The sequence below is a fragment of the Rhododendron vialii genome, chromosome 9a, assembly GCF_030253575.1.
Source record: "Rhododendron vialii isolate Sample 1 chromosome 9a, ASM3025357v1".
NCBI lineage: Eukaryota > Viridiplantae > Streptophyta > Magnoliopsida > Ericales > Ericaceae > Rhododendron > Rhododendron vialii.
The window spans coordinates 27,966,671-27,980,384 of NC_080565.1; the positions used below are offsets into that span (position 1 = coordinate 27,966,671).

General features: G+C 37.2%; 1 protein-coding gene across 1 annotated transcript; it reads left to right on the top strand.

Moving 5' to 3' along the window:
• The first annotated feature begins 9,843 nt into the window (after nucleotides 1-9,843).
• LOC131301414 (uncharacterized) lies at nucleotides 9,844-11,185 on the top strand. Its single transcript, XM_058327707.1, has one exon. It carries the CDS (start codon nucleotides 10,061-10,063, stop codon nucleotides 10,940-10,942), a length of 882 nt encoding a protein of 293 aa, XP_058183690.1. The 5' UTR covers nucleotides 9,844-10,060; the 3' UTR covers nucleotides 10,943-11,185.
• The last annotated feature ends 2,529 nt before the right edge of the window (nucleotides 11,186-13,714 follow it).

A 13,714-nucleotide genomic window follows, 5' to 3' on the forward strand; every position in this document is an offset into this window, starting at 1 on the left:
TAAATTCATCCAATTTTCGAACAATCAAATGGCTTGTTTTGAACAAATAAATTGTTCAAGCCTTCCGTGTGCATGCAAGGCCTTTAAGATAGCCTTTTCCATCTATTTGTGGTAACACACTTTCTGTCAGAAAAATTTCTACATTAAAGGCGAAATTAACATTCACAGGCTATACCATTAATGGAATAATTTATAAGCACTTATTTTGAACAAAAGTGAATATTCAAGCCTCCATGTGCCATTGTATGGCTCAAATTCATGGCCACTGTATGGCTCAAATTCATGGCCATTTGGCTGGAATCTCCGTCGATTTCTAATGCAAGGCTTTCGTTTTAACAAAGCCAATGAATGGCTGCTTTTGCATGAGTAAATTGTCGAAGCCTTGTGAGGCTTTCGTTTCACATTACACTGGCTTCTCATTCTGTCGATTGGTTTTTCCTTTTTCCAAAATGATCCCAAAGTTGGCCAATACATGGCCGGTATTCCGTTTTCGCAAAATGTTCGAGCCTTACATGTAAGGCTTGCATTTTCACAGTTGATCGTTGCCATTACTTCCGATTTAGTAATGATTGCCCTCTTTCTAGCGCCAAAATTGCTTACCAATTTTTCCCTCGATCGAAATCGACAGAGATTTCGGAAAACAATGCCAACAACAAAAATAAGGGCGAATGCGGCTATGTCTCCACAAGACGGATTCGTGGTTCCACACCGTATTTCAGGACTTCACCGGAAGAGAAATAGTAGTCGAGTAAAATGTGAGATTAAGAACGAAATTGAAGACAAATGGAAGAGACTTCCATTAATTTTCAACGATTGATCCATCGCCGTGAGCGACACATCGAAGATCCTAAGTTAAGCTTAGAATATGAAATTCTACTCCTGCTCCTAATTATAACCCGAATGGGTTAGTAGTGCCAAAAATTAAGACAAATAAAGATAGACTTTGATTTGTTGAAGAGGAATTACAATGAAGTCTTAAAAGACTATTTATAGAAAACAACAAACTTAGAAAATAACTTCCTAATTTCTCCACTAGTCTTCATTCAATCTTTTGCTTCCACTTGTCAAAATAACTTCCCACTTCCTTTCAAATGTGTAGAAGCATGACAAGTGTCCTTTTAACTTTCACATGTGTAGGAGCAAGCCAAGTGTCCTGCATGCAAATAAAAATAATAAAAGGAATACTAATATTAGTTCTAATATTAATATGAATACTTAATAATAATAAAATATGAAGCATTCTCATAATTGCCACCTTTCGGTCGATCATCGACAGGCGGTGAAATATGGTGTAAACACCAATCAAATCCAAACTCAATCGGAAGCTTATAAATAATTAAACTCAGTCATGTGTGTCTTAATGACAATTTTAAGTGTATCTTGTGGATTTTTCAGGTAAATTGAAATTTCTTCTCAGGTCTTGTACCGCGAATTCTAGAGGTTTGTCAATTTACAGGCTTTTGGGCAATGAGTCCTATTTTTTTTATTTTTTTTGAATTCGTTATAAATAATTAAGAAGGATTTTATATTAATCATTTTTGGACAACAATGGTTTTCTTTTCAGCCATTTTGGTTGGAGATCGTACACGTTCGTGAAATATTTTTGAGAAAATACCAGACCAAAAAATTTCAGCCCCACCCATAAAAACTGCTCCGTTGAACATAGTATATTTTTGTTGGCAATGAATAAGTCGCAAAATGAGACTGGCCTGGTTTTTAATGAACCTTTTAACAAGACCGGCCTGATTTTGTTTAAAACTCATGATTTGATTTATTGGGCCTTTTAAGAAGAAGTCGATCTCTCTTTTGTTAAGCTATTGGGCAGCAAAAGTTTTGGGCCTCTTTCAAAGTGGAACAAATGAAACAGCATTATGTGAGAACAATCAATGTAGGATTAAATATGATAAAGCAGAGCCGAGTACACTTGAGCCAATATAATTAAGATGAAAGAAATAGTTTCTTATATATGGATGGAAAATTAGCATCGATCCCCTTGGCCCCTTTTATGCTAGATTTCGGGAGAGGGTTGTTGCAAATCTAGGCAAGTACTCTCTAAGTGTTCAGGTTGCATCCATTATTAACCATGGCTGTTGGTGCTGGCCTAGACTTCAATCTATTATTTGCTCAAACTCCTCCTAACTTGCTGCCGCTTGAGGACCAAGATGGACGGACTATGTTGTTTCGCTGCCTCATCCTACTGGTTCTTTTACTGCTCAGTCTGCTTGGAATTCCAGCAATTTGCACTAGGTGGTTTTGGGTGGAAATCATGTGCCTAGATGGTCTTTCGTTTTTTGGTTAATTGTTTCTGCAGAGATTAAGTACCTGCATGGTTACTGAGATTGATTAAGGAGCTGGGATCGATATGCTTATTGAAGATTGTCGCTGCTTATGAGCCAATGGCAAAGGACGAATCGGTCAACACCTGATCTATCTTCTTTGAATGTTCCTTTTCTTAATTAAACGGTGTGGCAGATCATGGATAAGAACATGGATCAAGGGGTGCGTGCAATAGCCAATATGGACTGAATTCATGGCTGGGTTTTGAACCAATGTTAGAGGTAAGGACCTTAGTAGTATCAGTCTGAGATGTTGACTAGCTAACAACGCTGTTGTGCGCATATATGGCCTATCAAGGGACATGGTTTTTGAACCAATGTTGGAGGTAAGAACCTTAGTAGTATCAGTCTGAGATGTTCACTAGCTAGCAACGCTGTTGGGCGCATTTATGCCCTATCGAGGGACAAGAATCATAGGGTTTCTTAGGAGCACTGAGCAAATCTCAGCTATTCAGACTCTTAAATGGCGTTAGGGACTTCCTTAGTTCCACAAGAAAGATGAAACCATCAATGAGAAATAGGGGCCCTTTGTTCCAGTCTGGGTATTTCTTAAAGAATTATGGGCCTTGGTTAATTTGTCTTGGCCTAGTGTGTGGCCAATGACGGAGCTATGAAGGCCCGGTGGGGCCCGCCCCCCCTCCTCCCACCGAAAAAAGAGAATAAAATTGTGACAGCCTACTTGCCGGTTGAGGGGGGGCAGGTCACAATTTATAAGGAATGATCCATCCTACTTGAACAAGACCTTTTAAAGCCGTCAGGGCAGGCCAAAGAACATAGGGATTTCACAGTTAAGTGTGTTCATCCTAGGGTAGTCCAAGGATGAGTGACTCTATTGGGAAGTCTACGGTCTTTTGGGTGTAAAGCGGACAATATTATACAAAGATGGACGGGATCGTCGTGGGCATGTGGCCGCACCGGCTCGGGCCCGCATAGGGCACCGTGCGCGGGGCGGGGCGTGACAAAAATCTTGACTATTAGTATTAATGATTATGAATTATATAGTTAGTATAACAATACCTAAGAAATTAAATAACGTAGTTTGAAATTAGGTATAATTTGGATGTTGTGATATGGAAGGATTTGAGCTTACTAAATTTAAGTGAACAGATAGTCCTGAATAGAGCTCAATAAAAAAATAAGATTCATTAATTTAGCTAACCTCAATTGATTGGGACATAATACTCGGTTCGGTTCGGTTTGGTTTGGTTTTAGTTAGAAATTAAAGGTCTTTTACATTGTCATGTAAAATTTTCCCAATAAATTTCATTGACGAATATAAGCATACATAGACGTTGTGATTGTCAACAAAAATTCATATAATATCATGTAAAATATATTGTTGTACTACAATAGTTAAAGAGAAAGTCTAGGTATACCACATGAAAATGCAATGACCGTCCACCGCGCGCTTATTATAGTCCACTATGGGCTCCAAAAAAATACAGAAAAATATTCATAAATTTTAAAATAATATTTTATGGGACCCTGTAAAAAATCAGCTCCAATGGATATCGGTAAATATGTTTTCAGAATTCCTAGGGAAGAAACTGTTTAGTTTTGCAGTTTTGTCCCTACAAATTCAAAAAACATATCTACCGATATCTCCTAGAGCTGATTTTTTACAAGGTCCCATAAAATATTATTTTAAAATTTATGAATATTTTACTGTATTTTTTTCGGATCCAGAATGGACCCTAATAGAAATGTGATAGACGGTCACCGCGAAATCCATGCGGTGCCGCAGTGTTGCTCATAGTTAAATGATATATCGAGTACATTGTTACATAAAGAATAAATTCCAACCACCTCACAACCCCAACCCCCCGTTAAAGCCAGAACTGGTCAAAAAATCGATTGAAACGATTTAACTAGGAAATCTTAAGCGGTCCAATACATGAAAAAAATAGGGTTTTTTTTTTTTTGTCAATTGATAGAAAAGATCATTTTATATTAGATATAAAGTATATAGTATAAATCCGGAACACTACATCAATTATGAGAGTTCACGAGACAATCAAGCCCAATAATTCAACTAATACAATAAATAAGCTCACTATAGGGTAGAAATAAAAAAAGAAATGAAAAGTCCTTTAAAAAAAGAAGGACACCCACATGTAGGTAGGAAGACTCGTACTCCTAACCTCCTAATGAGAAGTAAGAGGACCAATTGAGTTAGCCGCAGTTGGTTGAAAAAATAGGTATTTGAAGCAAGCATCCCGTGATAAAGCAAAGGACCGGCCGTCACGTTTTACACATTCAATTCGTGGGCCTTATTGGAATAAACCACCGACCGAGGAGAGAGAATTTATTGTACGGTTGGAAGATTAAAATTTAGGCATGCTTTTTGCGACAAAAATCGTCCTGGTTGTGCACTCATCAATAAAATCAATTGACTTTAACGTCCATTGGGGTAGAATGAAATTCGATGGTTCGTTTTCTACGACTTTAAGGTGATATTAGATTGATCAAGCTAATAGTGATAGAGCAACGCTACGGCCATGTGACATGTTATCACTGCATTGGTAGAGTACATACAAGTTGCGTAACTTCTGTGGACTAATTGCAAAGAGAACTGTAATTATTGACCATATCGTATTTTCCGATCGAATTCATCCAATAATTGCCGCATTCGATCATACATTTTTTGATCCTTGATAATTTGCAAACAATTTTTTTCCGAACAAGGGTTGTCAAAGGGGATCTACTTTTTTCGAACTATAAGTACTTTTTTTTTTTTAATAAGCTTGCGCGCACTTAGTAGATGTAAATTTTTTATGTGTTTTTAGGCTAGGAGTTGACGCTACGATCTTTTTATTACTTTGTAGTTTATAAACGTCTCAAGTCGAGAAGGGAGAAAAATATTTTTTCATGTGTACAAAAAAGCGAATGCATATTTACTATTTAGCATCCTATGGCCGGTCCAAGGGTATGCAAACAACACAATAGGAAATTATAATCTCACTAGTCACTACCATTAGATTTGAAAACAAAGAATCGCATAAATAATCAACGACCACCAAAGTTCTGAAAATGACATTAATGCCTACTTAATTAATTTCCAGCGCGCTATAACCAATTAACAGTACTATTAGTTTGATTCAACACAAGTGGAAAGCCACCCAGGTTTTCTTATTTTACTTAATATTTATTAAAATAGTTGGGCATCACTGTCGATTTGTTATGGCACAGCACCGCCACCGCCCTCCCACCATACTACTCTTTATTGCAAAATAAAACATAAAAAAAAAAATGTAGCAAATTGAATTTTTTGGCTGATTCGTGATCCGGTACTATTAATTAAGCTGATTCATGATCCGGTATTAATTAAGTTGAATAAGAATAATGTCTTTTAATTGTTGTTCAAAGGAAAAAAATGAAATAGATTGTTGGGCGTATAGGCAAGGTAAAGATTAGATTGTTTTTGGATAGATGGCCGGTTGTTAGATTAATTGATGAAGAGAAAAAAGAAAAGCACCATCTATATATGATGTGCATGGACAATTCTACTAAATTTGTAGCAATGCTTAATGATATGAGGGCGACTCAACAGTCATGAACGGGTGTTTATCCGAATGCTCTTACATTAGCAAATATTAGAAAAAAGAAAATATTAGAAAAAGAGAGAGAGTATAACATGGGGATTTCAGGTATATATAAAAATAATATTTTGTAAACCCTTGAAGGAATAATGAATAGTTTAATATTACCCTTTAACCAACTTTGTTATATTTTAAATCTAAATAAAAATTGTCATTTTTTAAACACCAAATAATTTGACCAACTTAATCAATTGCATAAGAAAAACAAAAGCCCAATCCACCATGTAATCATTTTCTTAATAGCTAGCCAATCTCGTTCTTCTTGATGATCTTTCTATGGGGTTCGCTGAAATAGAGATCGAAAACCATGTGATAGTGAGTATTTTCGCAATTTTGGCATGTTCCTCTTGTTGGCATGTTTTTTTAATTTTTAATTTTTAGAAATTATAAACTTATCTCATAAATAGAATTGTTTTCGTTAGTATCAATGTGTTAGCTAGACTATGTATTTTAATTTCTAATCTTTAATAGAAGTTGAAAAAACAAATCATACTAATTTTCAATGATAGTACTGGCAAAAGTTCCCCCCCCCCCCCCCCACTATATGCAACCTTGCCTTGCATGTTTTGGAATTAACTTAATTGACAGTCTAGAAGGGAAATTTGTCTTCAAGGATAACGTGTTTTTGGGCCTAGCTAGTTGGTACCTACACCATGCATGTCTATCCTCTGGATCATAATTGCCATGCCCTCCAATGGAGGTCAACGTACAGGACCAGTAGTGTGAAATAAACGTGGTAAAAAAAAAAGAGAGCATGCCGTGTCAAACCAACCTAGCTAATATAGAATAGGGTACATATATTCTCTGATGTGGGGGGACCCTGCTGCTGTCCCGATCGAGGCACAACATTGGTGTTGGCCTCATCCGAGTCGTCCATATTCGGCAATGAACGGTTTAAATTTTTTTCGGCCGTACAGATCTCAATTGTCCAGCCGAATTGAAATCTGAATCGTCCATTGTCGATCATAGAGGACCCGGCTGGATTTGGCCAACAACAGAATGCACCCTTGGTTCAATTCTCTTATAGGAGTGTCGACCCAATTAAATAACTTTATCCATTCAACAATGGATAAGGTTCTTAATGAATCTTTTTGTTTTAGGAAGTTGTATCTCTTAATTATGCTTGATGTATTCATTTATCATGTAGTGTGGCTGTTTTGTATTTCTGAGCAATGGGCTGTAATGACTCTTTATTAATCTATGAAATTCTCTTTTGATGCCAAAATAAAAATAAAAAAATAACCTCTACGTTGCCGTAATTGCAGGCCCCATGCATCCCCCACAAGAACAACACTTCCAATTAAAAAACAAGGGACTGAGTTGGTTGTTGTAGTTGTTCTGGGAAAAGAAAAAAAAAATGAACAAGGAAGAGAGAGTTTGGTGGTTGTACATTATGAACAAGAATATCCTATTACATATTCTAGCATTAATACCGATATTTGGTGGAAAATATATTCAGGTGTGTGTATATATATATACACACAGAGAGCGTTTCTCCTAAGGACCACCGCATGTGGACTACTCAGCTGCCGTTGGAGCTTAAAATGCGAACTACTCAGCTGCCATTGGATTGTGTTTTGAATAGTCAAGATTCGCGGACAATCTGTTCGCGCGAATATATCTATTCTCGCGAACAGATTGTACGCGAATCTTGACCATTTAAAACACAATTCAATGGCCAGAACGGTAGTGTGGGGTCAGCAGCGTTTTAGTTCGACAGTGACAAAAACATAAAGAAAGTTTTTGTATACAAAGCTTTATATAAAATAAAATTTTATATTATGATTGAAAATAAATTAGGCTTAATTTATTTTGTTTTGTTGAGTTTTATTATCTACATACTCACAAATTTAAATGAAGTTTTTTTACTTTGACTACTCATAAACAATTCAAAGCCGACAATATGAAAAAGTATGAAAGAAAAATCAAATAATATGTTAAAAAAATACAAAATTTTAGTGCATTTTTCAAGTTCAGGGATTCGCTTGAATCCCCTCAAACATAGGTGCAATTGCCCTTGGGTGGGGCAAGGGCCCCCACTTTTGAAAATAATTTTCTTTTCTTTTTGAACTACTATGAATTTGTTGATTTTGTTGGGCATTTACATATTTTGACATACGAAATTAAGAATTGGAGAATGTGTTTTTCAAAATTTTGAACATTGTTATGAAGGCTTTCGACTAATTAATTGAGGGTATATAAATTTTATTTTATTTTCACTTGGGGCCCTATCAAATGTATATCTTAGCTCCACCATTGTATATACATACTCTTTAACTATGTTTAGGTTCTTTAAATACAAGGTCATAGAAGTAGATTAGGGATCTAATAGGAAGAAATATTCCACATGATAGGCATGTGAAAAGAAAGACATTTGTTCACGCTCTTAATTAATAGCAGAGATCGAACTATTCAACCCTAGATTGAGGTGTAATCTTCAATAGCAATTTATAAGCAACCTCATATACTTTTCTTTATTATTGGAAGGCGGAAGGTTACCGCCGATAAGTTTGATAAAAAAAAAAAACATCTTAAGAAAGAAAATAGGTAGCAAAAAATTCTATTTGTGGAATATAACTCCATTGGTCAAAGAAACACAAGGGAATATACCCCACCGTATCTGTAATATCCCAAATGTTGTTTATCCCGTAAAATATTATCTGTTCGCCCTATATTATATTGATTAATGAAAATTTGAATTTGATTTCTATCATCACTTTTGTTTGCTACTTTTATAATTAGTTATTTTATAACATTTAGACATTTTTTCCTTGACTCTTTGTAAGAGTATTAATGGTTCATAAAAACTCAGAACAAAATAGTGGATAAAGAATAGTTTAAAACATTAGCTTTAAACCTGGAATCTCAATTATACTCCAATAAAGACACTTATTCCAACGAATTGGACACTATTTTTCCCTTGACAAAATGGGAAAACGAAGACCACAAAAACCCTAAACAATGACAAACGAAATTTCTAAAGGCAATCACAAATACTTGCATTCGTTCTCACAATAAGTACGAATGGGTTCCACGCTTGTTGTTGTTAGGTACACTAGTGTTTGCGGTGTTCACATTTGCATGAAACTAAAACGATTGTTGCAATCTGATAGCGATAAAATATTCTGAAGAAAAAAGAAAAAGAGAATCTATCAAATGAGTCCAAATTAACTCATCAGAGATTGTTTATCCAAGTTGTGTTTCTAGACAATTTGGACAAATCATTACTAAAGGCCCGTTCCCCTAAAGTTTTTCCGTACTCTTTAAGTAGTACTTTATTTTTTGTTTTACAAGACAAATCACTTTTTCACAATACATAATCTTTAATTCAAAAAAAAAATACTTTATCATAACAGGGCCCTTAGAAAATACCAAGAAAAGTAGGCCGGTCCAATATCTATTTCCGTGGCGTAACGTCCAATGTCCATAACACAACCACCACAAATTTAGACTCGTTACGCAAATAATTAATTCCACCACCTTTCTTCTAAAGTAAATTAATTCACCGCCATAAATATAACGGGCCCAGATAAGATAATCGCCGTCTCCAGCTGCTGACGTACTCATCCTTTCCAATCTCGAAAAAGTTTCTCGTATTCTGACCTGGACCACACATACCTCTTCCTTCACCCACCAGTCCACGTCAGATCCTTACCACTTTGAACTTTCAAAAAGTTTTTTTTTTATTCGACCTAATCTATTTTAGCTTAGGAAATTTAAATAGGGAATTACGGAAATTAAAACCTATTCATGTGCATGGAGTATAAAAGAGACATTAACTGCATTTTATTCCATTTGTACTTTCAAAAGTTTGAGAACACAATTTTTGTACACAACTTCCAAGAGAACCATGTTCGTAACGGTACGAGACATTTTAAAGTTTTAAACTTGTGTGCATCGAACGATTCTCGATGAAATTATGACCCGAGTTGTCTGTTAAAATCTTTTTCGTAGCATTGCTCTCTAATCCACCCTCGGTTATAAAAACCCCCGCTCCCCCACCAAACCAAGCCCCTCCTTTCAATCCACACCAACATCCGCATATTCCATTTCATTTCGCCATAGTTATTTCAGTTTTTCTTCTTTGTTATCCACAGTTCCATAAATAAGGATTGGACTCCGATTATGGAGATTCCAGAGCTGAACATGATCACCGATTTCGAAGTGCTGCAAAACCCACCTCTGTTTTCTCGTGTCTTTCCCCTTTCCGGCGTCTTTTCCCTTTCCGGCACAGGAGAGTTTCTTAAATTGTACAGCTTCTGGCAATGGGGCGCTTTGATCCTCGCACTAGTCGCTACTTTCACCGCCTTAATCACCACAATTCGATTATCATTTGTACGATTCGTTAAGTCCTTAGACTCCTCCGTACCTCCAATCGAACAGTTCCTCGACGATTCCGACTCCGACCCCGACTCCGTCGATTCCCCCTCCACGGCCTCCTCGGACGACGAAGGGTACAGCCGCTCGACGTCGTTTTGCTGGTCTGACAAACAATTCGACGAAGACTTCTCCGTCGCCGGTTCTAGTCCGAGGCTCCGGCGCCTGCGTAGCTGCGTCAACGGGTTTTCGTGGTCGGACTTCGCCAAGGGGAAGAACGTCGTGAAGCTGTGGGACAGCCTGGGATGGGAGTTCGATTTCGAAGATGACTCCTCCGAAAGCGTGGTTTCGATTTGGGATTCCTCCACGTCATCTCCGGCGGTTGTTTTCTCAGCCGGAACGAGCAGTGTTAATAATAATGATGTTTTGTTTTCGGCGTACGACGCGAGGATCGGAGGCGACAAGCCGGCGATGTGCGCGGAGTGGCCGCGGCGGCGGGGGAAGGCGGTTGACGTGGGTTTCGAGGGCGGCGTCGAGAAGGTCTACGTGAGGGATGACGCCACGGGTGAGGTGACGGTGGGTGACCTAAGGAAAATTCGGTCGCCGTTAGAGGACGCGACGGAATCTGACGGGGATACCTGGTGGGATGCTGACGCCGTTATTGGGTCGGACGAGTTCGTTGACTATTGAAACGGAATGCGACTCGGTCTTGACACGTCGGTGTGACCCGGCGAGGTGGATCTGGTTTGGAAAGGTCAAAAGACTCAAAACGATCGAGGTTCTGTGGAGGGGTAAAATAGTAAATAAAGGTGGTGTTGATCTAGAGGCTCGGGCTGTAAAGCTGTAAATACTTCTTTTTTCTTTCCCTACCTAATTTACATGGTATTAGAAAAGGTTTGTAGAAATTATTAATGGGAAAATGTGATTTTCTCACTCTAGCCTTTGTGCGATGAACTGATTTTCTTGACCTTGGCTTGTGTTCGTTTGCATAACTACTCTTCATTGACCAAACGTGTTTACCAGCAAGTAGTCAATGGAAGGACAATATTGTCTTTTTATATAGTGAAAGGGAAAAAATGCATGGAGATAAATAGGGAACGTGAAAATCATTTTGTGCAATGAATTCATTTTCTTAACTTTGGCTTGTGTTCGTTTGCGTAACTCGTAACTACTCTTCATTTCGAAAAGAGGAGTCTAAAAGATAAAAAATTACCATGATTACAAGCGAAAAAGTATTCACTAAAGAAGATAAATATCAAATACGTAGTGTTTGGTTGGGAGTTTAGTTTAGTTTAATTTTGGTAGTGGGTAGAGAGAGAAATAGAGTAATGATTGAAGATAGGGGTAATGATTGGAGAGAGATAGAGAGAGATGTGAAAGTAATAATTTGAGAAATAGGATAATGATTGGAGAAAGAAGTAGGGTAATGATTGAAAACAAAACTAAAACTAAAACTAAGTTGAGAACCGAACAAAGCTGCGTAATTGGTATTTTTGTCTTTAGGTTCAATTTTAACGATTTTTTTTAACTTTGTTACGCAGTAATGTACTATTTTGATTTCTCTTGAGACAAATGGTTAATTATAAAAATTAAATAAAAGTTAAATATAAAATTATGAAAAATTAAAAATACTAAAATAAATATCAAACCAAAAAGTTAGAGAGAATAGGGTACTTTGATTTTAGCTTCTCCAATTAGGGAAGAATACACTTCAAGTCTTCAACATCTTACTGGCAGAAAAATATGTGGACACCGGAGATTTGTCTGGTTTTTAATTTTGATATTTAAAATTAATCATAAAAAAGAAACGTTCTAATTAATCTATGAAATTAAGCTTTTAGCGACCAAGTCACGTGAAAAACGTGAAGGGCGAGAATCTTTGGCTTTATTTATCGTATTGTTGTAGTAGATGGTTGGATTGGATCAACGCTGTCAATTTCAATTTCCTACGGTAACATTAATCGTGTCAATCACGGAATCTACTAAACGGACAATTCGGATTAAGACAGGTTTTTTATTCCCTCTTCCTGATTAATTAGCATGGCAATCATTCACCCATTAGCCATTACCGGGGTCTGATTTTCTCTGTTCCGAAAATTATTGTGTTTCTGTGCCAAATGGTTTTTTAGCTGTTGAATTGTCTAATTTTTTTTATGTTTTAAAATCAGACGGTTAAAAATTTCTTAACACAAAGGCACCGAAAGTTTTCGGCACAGAGATGCTGCCTTCACGTTACCTACTTTATATTCTCATTTTAACGATACACGTGTTTGCGGTTCAAAGAAACAATACAGGTGTTTGTCTTTTATTGTTAACAATGATTACCGGCCTTCAAGATTAAGACATTATACATAGAAAACAAGTAATCACTCACGAACGACTTCGGGTTAGTGCTATTAGGGCTGCAAATGATCCGAGCCGCTCGCGAGCGGCTCGGAGCTCGGCTCGATAACGGCTCGGCTCGGCTCGGTTCAAGACAAAAACGAGCCGAGCTCGAGCTCGAGTCCTGGGCTCGTTTCATAAACGAGCCGAGCTCGAGTTAGTCGAAACTCGGCTCGAATTGGCTCGCGAGCTCGATTATATAATATATTTATATATTTTTTTTTACATATTTATGTTTATTTATATATATATATTTATATATATTTGTTTCATAAACGAGCCGAACGAGCCGAGCTCGAGCTCCGTAAATACCTATTGAGCCGAGCTCGAGCTCGAGTCCTGCAGCTCGTCACGAGCTCGAGCCGAGCTCGAGCCAACTAAATTTTTGCCGAGCCGAGCTCGAACACTCTAAAACTCGGCTCGGCTCGGCTCGTTTGCAGCCCTAAGTGCTATGTAGTGAGGTGCACAGTATCGTGCAACGCACCTTCGAGCCGTGGGATCGTTCATCTGACAGTTTGGATCTCATCTCGACAACTAACGATCGAAAGCCGTTCATTACCGAGATGAAATCTGAACCATCAAATATATGATCCGATAGCTTAGAAATGCGCAGCACAACACCATCCCCCATTCACTTAGGAAATATGAAACACTGTTGCCTTTCCCACAATCAATCATTCATTTTAATCCACTGAACTAGTAGTAGAAAGAACCAAAGCCACCAAAAAAAAAAATCAAATGCAACGTGGCAGGCCAAGGAGCTAATCAGAAAACAATAATACTCCCTCCGTCCCATAATATTTATCCGATCTGCAAAACGAAGACTATAAAATAATGTATTTCTTTCAAGAAAAAATTCAAATTTTTTTCATAAGTTAAAAAAACTCGTCAAGATCTAGTAAATTGTTGAATTTTTTTCCAACTTTTCTTATAAAAATTGTATTATTTTTACGTCTCCATTTTGCGGACCGAACAAATATTATGAGATGGAGGGAGTATGTCTTTAAGAAAGATGAATCGTAATCTGTACACTTTGAAATTTGGCAATTTCTCTAGACCAATTTGCAAGAGAGAATTTTT

What these genes read in the sequence shown, in the direction of transcription:
- LOC131301414 (XM_058327707.1), top strand. Translation starts at nt 10,061, where the DNA reads ATGGAGATTCCAGAGCTGAACATGATCACCGATTTCGAAGTGCTGCAA.